General features: G+C 37.1%; 1 protein-coding gene and 1 long non-coding RNA gene across 5 annotated transcripts in view; one reads left to right on the plus strand and one right to left on the minus strand.

The window, feature by feature from the left end:
• Window positions 1-18,073, minus strand: part of Elp4 (elongator acetyltransferase complex subunit 4) — a 203,089-nt gene that overhangs the window by 167,518 nt on the left and 17,498 nt on the right. For all 4 annotated transcript variants that reach the window (XM_031371263.1, XM_031371262.1, XM_031371264.1 and 1 more), the window contains exon 3: window positions 7,260-7,381. In XM_031371263.1, the coding sequence (XP_031227123.1) occupies window positions 7,260-7,381 (122 nt within the window). The remainder of the gene's footprint in view (window positions 1-7,259; window positions 7,382-18,073) is intronic.
• On the plus strand, window positions 919-2,266 carry LOC116090607. Its single transcript, XR_004118744.1, has 2 exons — window positions 919-1,183; window positions 1,566-2,266. It is a non-coding gene; the product is annotated as an uncharacterized LOC116090607 (long non-coding RNA).

The following is an 18,073-nucleotide window of genomic DNA, read 5'->3' on the forward strand; positions in this document are numbered from 1 at the left end:
ACTAAAGAAAATCCTTTACAACTACAACCGGAGAGAAAATTAACAGAGAATCTATTAAGAACTCTAAAATTAAATATCGAACCACTTAAAATCATCCAATCTATGAATAGTCTAATGTTCTCAATGATATGAGAAGTGTTCAGTATCCACAATAAACAGGGATGGAAACTTCCTGGAGATTCCATCTCACCCCAGACAGAAAAGCTCTCATTAAGAAAACAAGGGGCAACAACAGCTGAGGTGAGGAGTCCTTCTACATTACCCAGTGAAATGCAAATGGTGCAGTCAATGCTTAAATCAACAAGGCAACTCCTCAGAACCCAAGGTTAGAACTACTGCATCCCAGCTGTGCTGGCTGGTTTGATATCAAATGGATACCAGCAGAAGTCATCAGAGAGGAAGAAGTCTAAACTGAGAAAATGGGGGTTTGTGGAGGGGTAAATGGGAAGGGGGATATCATTTGAAATGTAAATGAATAAAATGATTAATAATACAAAAAAGCACAATGCTGTAGGCAAGCCTATGGGGGATTTTCTTACTGATTGATTTGGAAGGGTCCAGGAATTTTAATTCAGCAACATGGCTGGGCCGGAATAACATCCAAAGACCTTTTAGGTCTTATGTGATCCAGTTGAAATGACACACCTTTAATCCCTCTGGCTGGAATAGATACCATCCTAGTACATGCCTTTAATCCAAAACAATGAAGGTAATGTTAGTTTGTAAGAGGAAATAGCTCTGTTTGAAAGTGGCATCCAGTTGAGGGACAGACAAGGTGTCAAATCAGAGAAAGATTCGGACAGGGTGAGTCAGAGAGAGTGTCCACCCATGTTCTCTCCTAAGAACAGACAGGAAAGTGACTACTTAGTAACAGACAGTCAGTTACTAAGAGTCAGTTAGGCAGTTGGGAGTCCGTGCAGCAGAGCTGAGTTCTTTCCTGAGTTGATACAGCTCAGTGCAGCAGCAGAGGCAGTTGAAACCAGAGAATAGGGAGAGCCAGAAATTTAGAAAGAAGGGCCAAGCAGAGCAATTCAGGAGAAACAGAGAAGTCAGATTGAATCAGTCATCTTGGAGAGGAGTCTGAGCCAGAACGACTGAGCTGAACCAGCCAGGCAGAGTTCAGAAAGAACTAGAAAGGGTGAGCTTATTCAGCAGTAAGCGTCTGAGACCACAATGCCATCTGGTAAATAAAAGTTACTTTTACACAACACACTGTGGGCAGGGTATCATCTAGATTGGTAGTCCTGGGTCCAGAAGAACACAGGTTGAACAGAGCATGGGGAGCAAGCTAGTAAGCAGCACCCCTCCATGGTCTCTGGGTCAGCCCCTGCCTCCAGGTTCTTGCTGTGTTTGAGATCCTGCCATAATTTCTTTTGATGATAAACAATGTTGAGGAAGTATAAATGAAATAAACCCTTCCCGCCCCTTGCTTTGGTCATGATATTACCTCACAGTCATAGTAACAGTACAACACCGGCTATTCCACTTCTGGGCAAAAAGCTCAAGTAACTAAACCAACTCAGAGAGCTGCACACTCACATTTACTGTTGCACTCTTCTCAACAGCCAGAATATGAAACCAGCCTAACTGCCTAGCAACAGATGAATAACGAAAATGTGGCTCAAGGACACTATAGAAGCTAATTCCACTGTAAAGAAGAATGAAATCATGACTTTCAGCCTGTTTTTAATCTAGCAGAGATTATCACACAAACTTTCAAATATTTCATTATAAAGGCACCTGATTTCCTCAATATATCATAATTTTAAAAGATAGATGTGGTAAAGTAAGGCTACCTTCTACAGTTGTTAGTTTACAATGAAGAAGGTAAAATTTTGAGAAGCCTAGCCACTGAAACCCTAAGCCTTGGCTGAAGAAAACACCTGCTCCTCTTTGGGTTAATCTTTACGCATCATAAACTGTCACAGCCTAAGTATCTATTCTATGGCCTTGGATGGTATGGTACTTTCTCCTTTCGTAGCATCTTGTGCTGGGTCAAGTAAGTGGGACAATGAATACGAATAGTATATTTTACTTTAAATGGCTTTAGATTTTGGAATTTCAAGTTACCAAGTGTTTTCAAAGTAAGAATTGAACACCTATTTCTTCTGTTAAAAAAAACAAACAAAAATCAACCAACCAACCAACCAAACAATCCCTATTTTTAATATTCCTAATTTGGATACTGCATGGCTTCTTTTCAAGAATGATAAAATCCTCTCTAACAGTTTCCATAATTAAACTACTTTTTCCGTGCATAACAATATCTAAGGAGTCATAACCATTCTTGTTTTGGGGTTCAAAATAACATTTTTAATAGGCTTGGAATGTAGTTCATAAAGTGGGTGCTTCCTTAGCAAAGATGAAGCCCTGGCTTCTGTCTCCAGTGTTACAATGAAAAATGGTGTGGAGAAATGTGTCTGGAATCCCAGTGTTCTGAGGTGAGCAGGAAGAAAAAAAGGCAAAAATCATTCTCAGGGATGATTTGGAGGCCAGTCTGAGCGATGTGAGTTCTTGTCTCAAAAATTAAATAAAATGAAAAATTTAAATGTAAATTTAGGGCTTCAATAAGTGCTTTAAACTTTAGAAAGCAATCCCTAGATTGTTCATGTTAAATTTAGACATCTGGAATACCGTATCTTAAAAGCCTAAATGACTTGTAGATCTCCCATCAGAGTAAGAAATAAAGTAGAAATGAAAATCTAAGCTAAGATTCTAAATAAATTTCAGCCTCTGTATAATAAATACCACAGGCAACTAACTCTGTTGCGGACAACATTCTTGTGTCCAGGTGGAAACTTGAGCTTTCGTGTGTGCACCAAGCAGCATGTCTCCCAGAAGCCAGCACAGGCTTCTCTCCTTCACAGTTCTGCTTTCAGCTTGCCCTTTCACTTCCTTACTGGCAAGCCAATCCCAGGCCATCTTTAAAAGCTGGCTACAAATGTAGGTCACTGGCAGCAGTGCTGCACTCTTCCACATTTTCTTAGTCTTTAATTTGCTATGAGAGCTCCAAGCTTGGCTGCCAGGGGAGGGGCCTGGAATTTTAAATAAGTTCTCACAGTAGCCAGGGGCTGGTGCAGAGTCACACCAAGGGTCAAACAACCCAATTCTAGCTCAACAGAATCAGAGTACTAAATACTAAAAAGCATAGAGATGGATGGTATGTGGGAAGAAATAAAATGCTGACCAGGATGTGGAAGAAACCTTGTGATTTTGAGCTCTGCTGGCAAAGCAATGTCTAGTTTCTGTAAAGATGATATGCTCAAATTATATAGGTATAATAGTTTTAAGGAAATACAACAAATAATATAGAGGATGTAAAATTCATGGGGAAATAGTATTAATAAGGGTCTGAGCATATGATACAAAGGCTGGATATAATTTATAATTATTTGGATGGTGCTTTGCTTTCATTTTGAATGACTGTGATAAAAGTTTCTATTAAGATAAAAATTGTACAAACGTATATTGGACTCATTTTTTTTTTTTTTTTACTTCTTTTTTTCCAGTTTTTGGCAGAACAATGATGCCTGGGACTGAGACATTTTATATTCTTTCCATTCAGTCCTGCACTGTAATGAACAGAGCACTGACCCTTCTGTGTTGTCACACTTTCACAATGCCTTCTCAGTCACATAACAAACAGGTGGTAAATAGAGATTTAAACATCTGGACACCAAATTGTTAGAAGAAATGAAAACTATAATAATTCAAATGCTACACATACATGTTTGGCAAAAATACTGCTCTAATTAATTCTTAAATAACTAGTATATTTCATTTCAATTTAAACCAAAGAATCAAATAAAGTAGATTTATGATAAAGTGAGACAGATTTAAATAAATGACCTCAATATTTGGGTAACATTTTTAGTATAGAGGATAATATTTTCAATTTATTAAGATAGTAAAGTTTTTACTTGTTAGCCTTAAATTCATGAGAAAGAATTATAGAGAGTTTATTATATTCCTCCATTATTAAATATTCTGCTGCTATATTAATTTATCAAACATAGCTTATTTTAAATAAATTATTACTTTTTTTTCTTTTGGTTTTTCGAGGTAGTGTTTCTCTATGTAGCCCTGGCTGTCCTGGAACTCACTCTGTAGACCAGGCTGGCCTTGAACTCAGAAATCCACTTGCCTCTGCCTCCCAAGTGCTGGGATTAAAGGCATGCGCCACCCCCCCAACTAATAAATTATTACTTATTCCTTGATAAGTCATAGTAATGTTATTTCTTTTAAAATTTGAAAGATTAATATATTAAATATGAAAAACCTGACCTTAATTTTAAATTGAACTACAAATTTAATGGTGATATGATGTTAAAACAGGATGCTATAAGCCTTTTTAAAACATCAAATTAGGATGCCCCAGACAGTAGTCACATAGTAGTCCTGATTATATATTTAACAATTCATCATTCAATCTTTCCTGAAGCAGTCCTGGCTGATGTTGGAGACAGGCCATATTACATTAAAAAAAAAAAAAGTAAAAAATTTATTGCAACGAACTAAAGGAAATCATCCTTTGATCCAGATATTACACACTTTCTTCTGCATGAACATTACTTATCTGGCATGCTATCATGAAGAAGTATGCAACTGAAGTTTTAACACTGAACCTGCTATAAAATGAATCAGCATTTACTTTTGAATATTTTCTTGAATTCCACAGATATATTAACAAATGACATTAAACTTATAAAATGAATATAATATAAAATATTAGTATCTTTAACTTTCAAGGAGATGTTTATGTGCACATATTATTTTTATTAATTAAGAAAACCTACTGCTAAATGTTTATATAAAATGGATTTTTTTTTACCATTTTATAAAATATTCCTTAGGAAGTAAATTTTCTTGGGCAGTACTCATCCATTAGGTTTGAGATTACCAAGAATATGCTTTTAGATAAAAAAGTTAACTACAAAATACTTTCACAGTGTCTTTTTTTTAAAGATATTACAACACCACGTATACTGTTCTATAGGATTCACTAAGGGGTATAATTTCTCAAAGCTACATCTTAATGTTGGCTTCCTGAAGGAGCTCTGACTACAATAGGTATGAATATATTCTCAAAGGATGATGGATAAATTGCTGGGTGGTTATATATCTTCAGCAGCTGATGAGGCTTTTTCATCTCTTGTCTTTCAGTTATACAGTTTTAAGATAATTATGGTCTATAAGATTGTCTTTCCCCTCTTCTTTGACCAGAAATATTTGCCTTGGTTATAGGTTTGAGAAATTAGAACTAAGAAATTACCACATTATTTTTCTTGTACTATATTTCTAAATACTGATAATACCTTGATTTTGGTCACTCATTATTGAACCTGTAGATAATAAAGAATATTTAAGTATAATGATAATCATGTTGGACAAACTGGAATTCTAAAAAAATACTATTTAGAAAACCTACTTACCTGTATCAGTATTTAACATCTCAATTTATATTACAAAATATTTGTAGTATAAAATATTGAAAAACTGAAATATAAAATATAAAAGAATTAAAAGAACATTGAAAACTATTCTTTTCAGAGAGATACTATTTCTATGTTGGTATTATAAAGTATATGAATAATTGAAATGTTTGGCACTCATGCTTTTACAACCCATTATACTTTAAACATGTATAAATACAAAGTGGACCACATTAAATATATATATATTAAAACAACACTTTTGCATTTTTCATAGGAGAGGAGAATGGTATTAGTTTAAAACCAAATTCTGCTTCTTTTCCATATCAGACATAAGAAATATAAAATGAGATGCCTGGAAGTTTAGGAAATATTACTGAGTATAAGAATCTACGTTAAATTGAGGAGGGCTGTATGAAATGTAGGATACAAATTAAAATATTTAAAAATGAATCATTAAATAATTCTATTTACCTAGAACAAAGTTAAATATACATACTATTTAACACAATCATTGGGTACACATACACATATATGGTTATTGTTAAAAGCAAATAATGCTATTAAAATAAAACTAATTTTTATCTTATTTATTTTTATTGTATGCATCTGTGTATATGTATGATATTAAGTGTGGGATGTGTGTCATGGAATCCACATGTCAGTCAGAGGACAGCATGGTGAGGTAGCTTTTCCCCTCTGTCTTTATGTCACTTACAGGATTAAACTAGGGACACCAGGCTTGTGCAAGTACCTATCCCTCCTGAACTGTCTGCTCCTTAAAAAGAAAATAAATGTATTATTAAAAGAGATAGGCAAGTGGCCACATGAGGCAGGAAAGAGTACTTAAAGCTAACTTTATTCTAGGTTCAATTCTAGGTGCAATCTTTTCTTTTTTTGTGATGCATAGATATATAAAAATGTAATTGACATTGGAAGTGTAAAACCCTTAGTAAAGTTCCATGGCTTTAGAATGGAAATCCAAATTCATAGAAATTAAATGGAAAGTACAGCTTAGGACTGGGCAAGTGTTTGTGCCTACTATAATCTAGCTCTGTGAGATCTTCAGTTGAGTTTCTTACAATAAAGTGACTTTATGTTTTTTTGTTTTGCTTAAGTAAGTAGTTTTTTTTCTAAAAACCATAATACCATACATTAAATTTTATTGTCCACTGAATACATTCTTGATAGATATTCAATTATAGAAAACAAAATTGGCAACTAAATAAAAATTACTTGTTCTGGGCTACTTATAAAGAAAAGAATTTCAAAACAAAATCCCAAATCTTCATGTTACAAAAGTATAACTATTGTTTATAAGCATCAGGGTTTGTGGCCAGAATCTGAATATTTTTGATAAATGTTCCAAGTGGGAAAGAATATGTTATCATTAGAGTACACTCCTAAATTCAAAACACCCACAATGGTCGAAAGTAACACAGTGATTTCTGGGGTTAGACAGTGAGAGTAATAGGGAGATGCTGGTTAAAACACACAGAACTTTTGGCTCTGAGTAAATTCTGGGAGCATAGAGATTGTAGCTGAAAACACTACAATGTTTACTTAAGGTAAAAGTGGCCTAAACCATTTTCACTACACTAACAATGACAACTAAGGTAGTTCATATATGAGAAAAACATTTCACAGTAGACACACTCACTGCTGTGAGTTTGAAGCCAGCCAGGGTCTAGAGAGAGGCCTAACTAGAAAAAATAAAACCTCTTTGAAAAGTGTCTAAATATAATTTGTAAAGACATGCCTTACTTGTATTACATTTTTTTTTCATGGAAGCATTCAAAATATATGTTGAATTACTATATTCTATACCTGTAAAATGTTGGCAGGACTTTCTTTGGCAGATGCAACCAACAGAGTATGCCCATTGATGATTCCTTCTGCCATGAAATACTTGAAGAGCAAAGGCGAATAGATATTATATTTATCCTCTTCTGTAAAAAAAAAATAAGAGATACATTAAAATCTTGGCATAATTTTACATGTCTTTTACATTTCTTCCTCATTAAAACAAGTATGTGATACGAGAGACTACATTATGTTTTCCTAAAGCAGAGAGACTAAGAGAATTAACACATGGATTTTCAATACAAATTTCTTTATTCCAAAGTTAATATTGAACTACTGCACCACTCTGAAAAACAGAGGGATATGTATACTTATAAAAGTTCAGATTTAGCAGGGCAGTGGTGGTGCATGCCTTTAATCCCAGCACTTGGGAGGCAGAGATAGGTGAATTTCTGAGTTCAAGGCCAGCCTGGTCTACAGAGTGAGTTCCAGGACAGCCAGGGCTATACAGAGAAACCCTGTATCGAATCCCCCCCTCCCAAAAAAAAAAAAAAACCAAACAAACAAGCAAAAAGTTCAGATCTAAATTTTTAAAAATTAGTTGTATTGCTTTAGATAATAATATAATTACATCATTCCCCCTCCCCTTTCCTTCCCACCATATACTTCTCTTTGTTCTCTTCCAATCATATTTAATATTTTGTTTCTTTGGTCCTGAGGAGCCTTGCAGGACTCCAAGAACATCTTGCTCCTCCCATGGAGGCCTTGGGGGTGTATATTAAGATTTACCCCCAACAATGCATTTCCAGCTGGTCTTCCCTGGACACAGCCTGCAGAGATGAGTTGCACAGGGTCCCCTGAAACCCACTGTCAAGCTCTGGACTCACTATTGGATCCAGAGGAGGCTTGCTGTACTCCAAGACCATCCTGCTTCTCCATGAACACCTGCGGAGACCCCAAGAACTACCAGCTTGGAATATTGCCCCACCAATCCCTTTCCAATGGTGCCTGCCTGATGCAGAGCCAGCAGAGTCAGGGATCCTGTCTTCCATTGTCTGGCTCATGGCTTCCCCCATCCCCCTTGCCCTTTTTCCAGAAGTTTGCCATCACGGGAAAACCAGATGCCTAAAGGACAGCATAAAAATAGAATCAACAAACAATATGGCAATACCAGAGCCTATCTATCTATCCTGCTACAGCAAACACTGGATATCCTAATGAAAATGAAGCACAAGAAGATGATCTTAAATCCACTCTTATAAAGATGATAAAGGTCTTTAAAGAGGAAATGAATAAATCCCTTTAAAGAAATACAGAAAAGTACACCCAAGCATGTAGAGGCATTAAAAGAGGAGGCAAAGAAACATAAAGGAATATAGGGGAATACAAACAGTGAAGGATATGAATAAAACTTTCCAAGACCTTAAAAGAGAAATTGAAGGAAAAAAATCCCCACAAACTGAAGCATGACCAACAGAATACAGGAGACGGAATAGAGAATTTCAGGTATAAAAGATATGATAGAAGAAATCAATGTATCGGTCAAAAAATGCAAAACCTAAAAAGTTCATGACAGAAAACATCCAGGAAATCTGGGACACTATGAAAAGACCATACAAGGAATGATAGTGCTAGAAGATGAAGATTCACCACTCAAAGGCCCAGAAAACATCTTCCATAAAATCATAGAAGAAAATATCCCTAACCTAAAGAAAGAGATGCCTATATATGTACAAGAAGCTTACAGAACACCAAGGAGATTGGACCTGCTACATAATAATCAAAACATTAAATATACAAAGCAAAGAAAGAGTTTTTAAAAGCAGCAAGAGAAAAAGGCCAGGTAACATATAAAGTCATAACTATCAGAATTATACCTAATTTCTCATCTGAGACTCGAAAGCTTTAGAAGGGTTAGAAGGGCCTGGGCAGGGACTGCAAACCCTAAGAGATCATGTAGCAGTCATCCTAGCAAAACTTTCAGTCACCACAGATAAACCATTATGTTATATTCCATGATAAAACCAAATTTAAACAATACAATTCCACTAAACCAGCTGTACAGAGGTAACATACAGAGGTTACTAGAAGGAAAACTCCAACCCAATGATGCAAATTAAACTCAAGAATACATAGGAAATAAATAATTACATAACATTAAATCCAAAAGAAGAGAAACACACACACACACACTAACACCAACCAACATAAAAATAACAGGAAGTAACAAACTGGTCATTAATATCTTTCAACATTAATGTGCTCAATTGCCCAGTAAAAAGGCATAAACTAAAAAAATGAATGCATAAAGAGAATCCATCACTCTGCTGTGTACAAGAAACACATCTCTGCAATCTTTATCTGTAATAAAGATAATCATTATCTCAAAATAAAAGGTTGGAAGAAGGTTTTCCAAGCAAATGGACCCAAGAAACAAGCTGGAGTAACCATTTGAATATTGAATAACATAGACTTGCAAACCAAAAGTAGTCAAGAGAGAAAGGGAAGGATGCTTCACACTCATCAAAGGAAAAACCCACTAAGAGGACATCTCAATTCTGAACATCTGTGCTCCAAACATCTGTGCAAGGGCACCCACATTCATAAAAGAAACATTACTAAAACTTAAATTACACATTGAACCCCACATATTAATAGTAGGAGACTTCAACAGTGCACTCTCAACAATGGACAGAAACTAAATAGTAATATTAAAACTAAAAAGGTTATGATTCAAATGAACCTAACCAATTTCTTTAGAACATTTTGCCCAAACACAAAAGGAATATACCGTCTTCTCAGCACCTCATGGAACCTTCTCCAAAACTGACCTTATAATTAATTGGTCACAAAGCAAGTCTCAACAGATACAAGAAGGTTTAAATAACCCCATCAGTATCACCATGGATTAAAGCTGGACTTCATCAACAACAGAAACAACAGAAAGCCTACATACTCATAAACTGAACAACTCTGTACTGAATGATCACTGGATCACAGAAGAAAAAGAAAAAAATTAAAGACTTTCTAGAATTCAATGAAAATGAGGGCACAACATATCCAAACTCATGGCATACTATGAAAGCAGTGATAAGAGTAAAGTTCATAACACTGAGTACACTCATAAAGAACATGGAAAGTTCTCACACTAACAAACTAAAAGTATACCTAAAGGCTCTAGAAAAAAAAAAAAGAAGCAAACACACCTAAGAGGAGTAGCCAACAGGAAATAATCAAACTCAGGACTGAAATCAATCAATTAGAAATAAAGAGAACAATGCAAAGAATCAATTAAACCAAGAGCTGGTTTGAGAAAATTCATAAAATAGACAAACCCTTAGTCAAACTAACTAAAATGCAGAGAGACAATATATAAATTAACAAAATTTTCTCCAAGAAAAGGGAGACATAACAGACACTGAGGAAAATAAAAGAATCATTGGATCTTACTTCAAAAGCCTATACTCCACAAAATTGGACAATCTAAATGAAATGAATGATTTTCTAGACAGATGCCAATTGCCAAAGCTATATCAAGGTCAGGTAAACTACCTGAATAGCCCTGTAAACCCTAAGGAAATAGAAACAAGTCATTAAAAGTCTTCCAACCAAAAAAAGCTCCAGGCCAGATGGATTTAGTTCAAAATTCCACCAGATTTCCCAAGAAGAGCTAATGCCAATATTCCTTAAATTATTCCACAAAATAGAAACAGAAGGAACACTACCAAACTCATTATCTTAGGCCACACTCACTCTGATACCTACACCACACAAAGATTCAACAAAGAAAAAGAATATCAGACCAATTTCTCTCATGAACATTGATGCAAAAACACTTAATAAAATACTAGCAAACTGAATCAAAAAATACATCAAAGACATCTTCTACCATGATCAAGAAGGCTTCATTCCAGGGATGCAGGGTTGTTGGTTCAATATAAGAAAATCCATCAATGTAACCCACCACACATACAAACTGAAAAAAAAAATACTAAGAACACACATGATCATATCAGATGCTAAAAATGCCTTTGAAAAAATCCAACAACATTCATGTTAGAAGTCTTGGAGATATCAGGGATACAAGGTACATAAACACAATAAAGGAAATATACAGACTGCGCCCCGAGGTAATCCTGTGCCACAGCACTCCATATCCAAATACCTCCAGGAGAAAGCTGGTCTCCCAGGAGGACAGACACACATGTGAGCACAGTTAAGTTCACTACTTCTGCTCAGAGGGATCCGCTTGGAGTCCTTAGGACACAGGAACTGTGGAACAGCCTGGGACAGGATCCTTCCGGTTTCCTTCTACTCCCAGAGCTGATCTCTTGCCACAGCTCTCCATACTGAAATTCATCCCAGGAGTACTAACATAAGGGCTTGTAGGAGGGTCAAGCCACAGTCAGAGACAGCAAGAGCAGCTAACACTAGAGATAACCAGATGGTGAGAGGCGAGGGCAAGAACCTTACCAACAGAAACCAAGGCTACTTGGCATCATCAGAACCCAGTTCTCCCACCACAGTGAGCTCTGAATACCCCAACACACTGGAAAAGCAAGACTCTAATTTAAAATCACATATCATGATGATGATAGAGGACTTTAAGAAGGACAGAAATAACTCCCTTAAAGAAATACAGGAGAACACAGGTAAACTGGTAGAAGCCCTTAAAGAGGAAACACAAAACTCCCTTAAAGAATTACAGGAAAACACAACCAAAAAGGTGAAGGAATTGAACAAAACCATCCAAGATCTAAAAATGGAACTAGAAACAATAAAGAAATCACAAAGGGAGATAACCCTGGAGTTAGAAAACCTAGGAAGAGATCAAGAGTCATAGATGCAAGCATCACCAACAGAATACAAGAGATAGAAGAAAGAATCTCAGGTGAAGAAGACACCATAGAAAACATTGACACAACTGTCAAAGAAAATGCAAAAAGCAAAAAACTCCTAACCCAAAACATCCAGGAAATCCAGGACACAATGAGAAGACCAAACCTAAGGATAATAGGTATAAAAGAGAGTGAAGATTCCCAACTTAAAGGGCCAGTAAATATCTTCAACAAAATTATAGAAGAAAACTTCCCTAACCTAAAGAAAGAGATACTCACGAACATACAAGAAGCCTATAGAACTGTAGGTGGTGCATGTCCTAATCCCTATACTCCCATGCATATGCATTTAGACATTCCTATCATAAAACTTACTAAGTCAAGAATACTGAGAGATTAACAACATTAAGTAACAACAAAACAGAACAAGTATAACCTATACTATAATAAAGTCATGTGACAAGGATCTACCTGTTCTAAAATATCTTACTGCTTCAACCTCTTCTCTTAAAGGAAACACTTCACAACTTTTCTTTAGCATATTCAAATTGCAGGTTTCAGTATTCTTGTTCTCTGGGGGCCTTTATTAAGTAAAATTAGGGTTATCTGAAAATAAGTACTGTAATAGTATGACTGACAGTTACTGTGATAACTTTTAAGTGACTAATGGGTGGGTAGCATATGTAGTATGACTCTGCTGGAGAAATGTGGGAGTCACCTTGTGGTGGGGACAGGATGAGATTTTATCATGCCCCTCAAACAGCATGTAATTACAAATGCATTAATTGGTTATTTCTGGAATTTTCATTTAATATTTTTGGATCACATGAAACTGATGTTATTTTGTAGGAGGTGAAAGAGAACATAAAGGAAAGTACTATAGAAGAAAGCCAACTATTTTATTACTCTACATAAAAACATTTTTGGTGGTTCTCTTTTTGTTAAGGGTAGAAAGAACTAAGCCTTTTAAGCTGGTCTCCAGGCTCTGTATCATTGTGACCAAAGAGGAGAGTTTAACACACATAAATAAATGTTTGCATGTTAAGAGGTGTAGTAAGAAACAAGTCACCTTATGCCTTTAAAATGTATATAACTGCTGTTTAACAACTTTTCAGTGAAGAAACATACTATTCAATTAGAAAAATAGAATATATGCAAAGTTGAGATCACAGTAAAACACACAGAAAATCAAAGCCTCAAAGCTTCTCAGGCTATGTTTGTGTTCTTTCTTAGCTGCTCTCTCCTCTGATACTGCTGCAGGTACACAACAAGATAGTCACTGGTGAGACCATCTTGCTGATTCTTGAAAGACTGTTGCCCAATTTGAATAAATTTCTCCAAGTTAATTCATAAGAAGCTTCCCTCTAGGTACTCTTGAACACCTAGGTGTATCAGCTTCTAAGATACAAAACTGCAGCTTCTCCATAGAGCTAATGGGTGACTAGGACAGTGAGGCACTCTACAGAAGCCTAGTGCCAAGCATGTGATATATATGTACTAAATATCTATCTGCATTACTAATGAAGAGAGAAGTGACAACAAAAAAATCTGTCTTGTCTTGGGAATCAGCCGCACATACTAATAATGTACCTAAAAACAGTTTTAAATGTGGTGAAGAGAGAGAGAAAGAGAGAGAGAGAGAGAGAGAGAGAGAGAGAGAGAGAGAGAGAGAGAGAGACATGTTTTCTATAGATCTCCTTTATTTTTTCAGTCCTATCAGTCAGGAAATACTAATATGTGGAAGATCACCTACTTAGGGATTAGCAAAAATACTAATTTCATCATGCTGAAAATTATTAAGTTTGTGAAATAAATTTTGAGGTTGTTCAATAGCATTTGATTAATCTAACTGGTGAATTGCCAGAATGCTGGCCAAGTACAGTTGATGAGGTGAAACAGCCAAAACACAAAAGCAACTTGGCCTGAACATATCATCTAATTCTTAGGTTCAAATGGACATATGAACCTAAGACAACACTGTCAGAGTTAAAAGCCATATCCATAGATAAATGAATGGTAAGAGAGAAGAGATTAAATCTCTTAAAATCTCCTTAAAGCCAACTGTTTATTAAATTATCTATATCTATCTGTCTATCTGCTTATCTATCTGTCTATCTCTCTATCTATCTATCTATCTATCTATCTATCTATCTATCTATCTATCTATCTATACCTATCTATCGGATATTGCATTGTTAGACAATGTTAGTATGGAGACATACAAACTAAAGCCTCTTTGGAAGAAAGTGACTGAGATAGAAAAAGGAGCTTTTAAAAAGTATATGATGAGAAAAAATGGAATATTTATCTTGAAAGAGTACCAAAGAACAAAGAAGAGCTTCATTAAATACTGATGAGCTGTACTGTAGACATAGAACTATATCTATGCTTTATGTCCATGGGGTAGAATAAAGCCTGGTGGGTAAGAGAAACAGGCTTAACTTTTTTACTCCACAATAAGAAATTTCCAGTGATCTGCCCCATCATTCCAAGTAAAATTTTCTCAAATCTACTTCTCATTATTTTATGCTTCTCTATGTTGCCAGATATCTAAATATTTGTATCTGTCTATGGTTAGTGTTGCTTGCCAACTTGACATAATCTAGAATCACCTGGGAAGTGAGTCTTAACTGAGAGTCTATGTAAACTGGGTTGTCCTGTGGGTATGTACATGGAAGATCTTCCTGATTATGTTAACTAGGGTAGGAAGGCCAGCCCATTGTGGACAATATTGAAAGAGGTGGGGGGGGCAGTTTTACCAGGACAGTTTTAGAGAGACAGGATAGACTCAGGTGAAGACAGAACAAGCCACAGAATGAAAAGGAGGCAGAAATTGCCAAAGTTAGTATGAGTCTAAGCAGAGCAATTCAGCCAGAAGGCAAGAGATGCTAGATTGAATCAGTCAGCTTGGAAGATTACATTGAATGGAGACTAGAAGCTTCCAGCTCTAGGCCTAGTGATGGTTAGAACTGAGAAATGTTCTGGGCTCAGCACAAACCTTGTTTTCATGTAACCTGAGTATGGCTCTTATCTAATCCTTCCGTCAGAAGAAATAAAAGAGACTTTTACACCTGGAATTATAAGCCAAAATAAATTCTTTCTACTCTACTGTTTTTATATTCGCTTGTCTGGTTATTTTACCATATCAAGACATAATGAGGGGCTGCACAGATGACTCAGAAGCTAAGAGCATACAATGAATTCTCTTACAGAGGATCCAAGTTCAATTCCCAGAACCTACATGTAGAAGCTCACAATGGTCTTCAACTACATGCAACCCCTCCCCCACTCCAACCCCAAACTCATGATGATTTAAGAACATAGGGCTTTTAAAGCAGTGAGTTGAAAAAAATACCTCACATACATACATACAGTTATAATAAAAATAATCTTTTCTAAAAATGGAAATGCAAGTTAGGGCAGAAATCAGGATAGAGAATGGGGCCATTGCTGTGCAAATTTGGGAATTGTTTCTGAAAGGAAACGTAGAAGACTTTAGAATTTGGGGCTAGAAAAGCAATGAATGCTGTAAGCAGCACTCAGTAGGCTGTTCTTATGGAAGCTTGAAAGATAAGGATGCTGAGAGGTATGTGAATAGTGGAGGCCTGGCCCAAAAGGTTCAGAGAACAATGACACTTCTGGGAACTGGGATAGGACCATTTCTGTGATATTTTGTTCAAATACTGGCTGCTTGAGTTGGGTTAGCACTTAGAGTTGCCTGTTGTCTGTGAATTGTATTTTGGTTATTCCAAGCTTCTGAGCTAATATTCACTTATCAGTGAGTGCATACAATGTGTGTTCTTTTGTGATTGGATTACCACACTCAGGATGATATCTTCTAGTTCCATCCATTTGCCTAAGAATTTCATGAATTCATTTCTTTTAACAGCTGAGTAGTACTCTGTTGTGTAAATGTACCACATTTTCTGTATCCATTCCTCTGTTGAAGGACAACTGGGTTCTTTCCAGCTTCTGGCTATTATAAATAAGGCTGCTATGAACATACTGGAACATGTGTCCTTATTATATGTTGAAGCATCTTCTGGGTTTATGCCCAGGAGTGGTATAGCTGGGTTCTCAGGTAGTACTATGCCCGGCAGGCTCTCTGCCGACAGAACCAGGCGAGAGGGAGAGAGCTCTGTCCAGCCTAGCCTCTCAGGGCTGAGCGGGATGGTGAGTGTTGCAGCTCGGATCTCCTGCCTCTGGAGAATAACCACACTGAGCCTGGAGTCTGTCAAAGCAGGAACTCAATCCTTTCTCTTATATAGGGCTGAGAGAGGAGGTGGAGTTTTCAGCTGGGGTGAGATGACCTAGGGGGAGGGGAAAGTTGACAAGGAGTATGGGGTGACTGAAGGAGCCAACAAAGTTACTCTATAGCAGCAGGATCTAGGCAAAGGCAGGCTTAAGCAGGTTATGCTGAGTCACTCCAGTACGGAAATGAGTGAGACAGTTTACAAAACTCAAGTCAGGCTCAGGTTTGTCCTCAAGGCCCAAGCCAGGGCCAAATAGAGCCCAACATCACTATGTCCAATTTTCTGAGGAACTGCCAGACTGATTTCCAGACTGGTTGTACCAGTTTGCAATCCCACTGGAGGAGTGTTCCACTTTCTCCACAGCCTCACCAGCATTTGCTGTCAGCTAAGTTTTTGATCTTAGCTGAGTGGTATGAGGTAGAATCTCAGGGTTGTTTTGATTTGCATTTCCCTGGTGACTGATGTTGAACATTTCTTTAGCTGCTTTTCAGCCATTCAAGTTTCCTCAGATGAGAATTTTGTTTAGCTCTGAACCCCATTTTTAAAATAGGGTTATTTGATTCTCTGGAGCCTAACTTCTTGAGTTCTTTGTATATATTGGATATTAGCTCTCTATCTGATGTGAGATTGGTAACGATCTTTACCCAATCTGTTGGTTGCTGTTTTGTCCTATTGACAGTGTTCTTTGCCTTACAGAAGCTTTGCAATTTTATGAGGTCTCATTTTTCTATTGTTGATCTTAGAGCATAAGCCATTGGTGTTCTGTTCAGGAAAATTTCCCCTGGGCCCACATGTTTGAGGCTCTGACCCACTTTCTCTTCTATTAGTTTCAGTGTATCTGGTTTTATGTGGATGTCCTTGATCCACTTGGACTTGAGCTTTATACAAGGAGGTAAGAATGGATCGATTTACATTCTTCAACATGCTAACCTCCAGTTGAGCTAACACCATTTGTTGAAAATGCAGTCTTTTTTTCCACTGGATGGCTGTAGTTTCTTTGTCAAAGTCAAGTGACCATAGGTGTGTGGGTTCATTTCTGGGTCTTCAACTCTATTCCATTGATCTGCCTGCTTGTCTCTGTACCAATACCATATAGTTTTTGTCACAATTACTCTGTAATACAGCTTGAGGTCAGGAATGGTGATTCCTCAAGAAGATCTTTTATTGTTGAGATTAGTTCTCGGGGCTGGGGTCCAGAGCAGACCTTGGGTGCAAGCTCTGCAGCCAGTCCCACAACACCCAGAGGAAGCTCTGCTCCCAGGTGCTCTGACACACCCAGGATCAGAGGTGTGCAGGAACCAACATCTGTCCCAACACTGGGAGTAACTGGGACTAGCGGGACCAGGCACAAAGGAACTCTACCAGACCAGTGACTCGGGTTCCTTCCGTGCTGTCTGGGTTAGTGTTCTGAGCAGACCTTGGGTGCAAGCTCTGCAGCCAGGCCCAGGACACACAGAGAAAGCCACACTCCCAGGTGGTCTAACAAGAGCAGGATCCCAGGATCCCAGAATCACAGGATCACAGAGACAGCTTGACTCTGAGGAGTTCTGACATAACCAGGATCACAGGAAGGACAGGCTCCAGTCAGATTTAGCAAGGGCAGGTAGCACTAGAGTTAACCAGATAGTGTGTGTGTGTGGGGGGGGAAGCGTAAGAAAATAAACAACACAAACCAAAGCCACTTGTCATCATCAGAACCCAATTCTCCCACCATAGCAAGTCCTGGACACACCATCACACTGGAAAA

This window comes from Mastomys coucha, unplaced genomic scaffold, assembly GCF_008632895.1.
Source record: "Mastomys coucha isolate ucsf_1 unplaced genomic scaffold, UCSF_Mcou_1 pScaffold15, whole genome shotgun sequence".
NCBI lineage: Eukaryota > Metazoa > Chordata > Mammalia > Rodentia > Muridae > Mastomys > Mastomys coucha.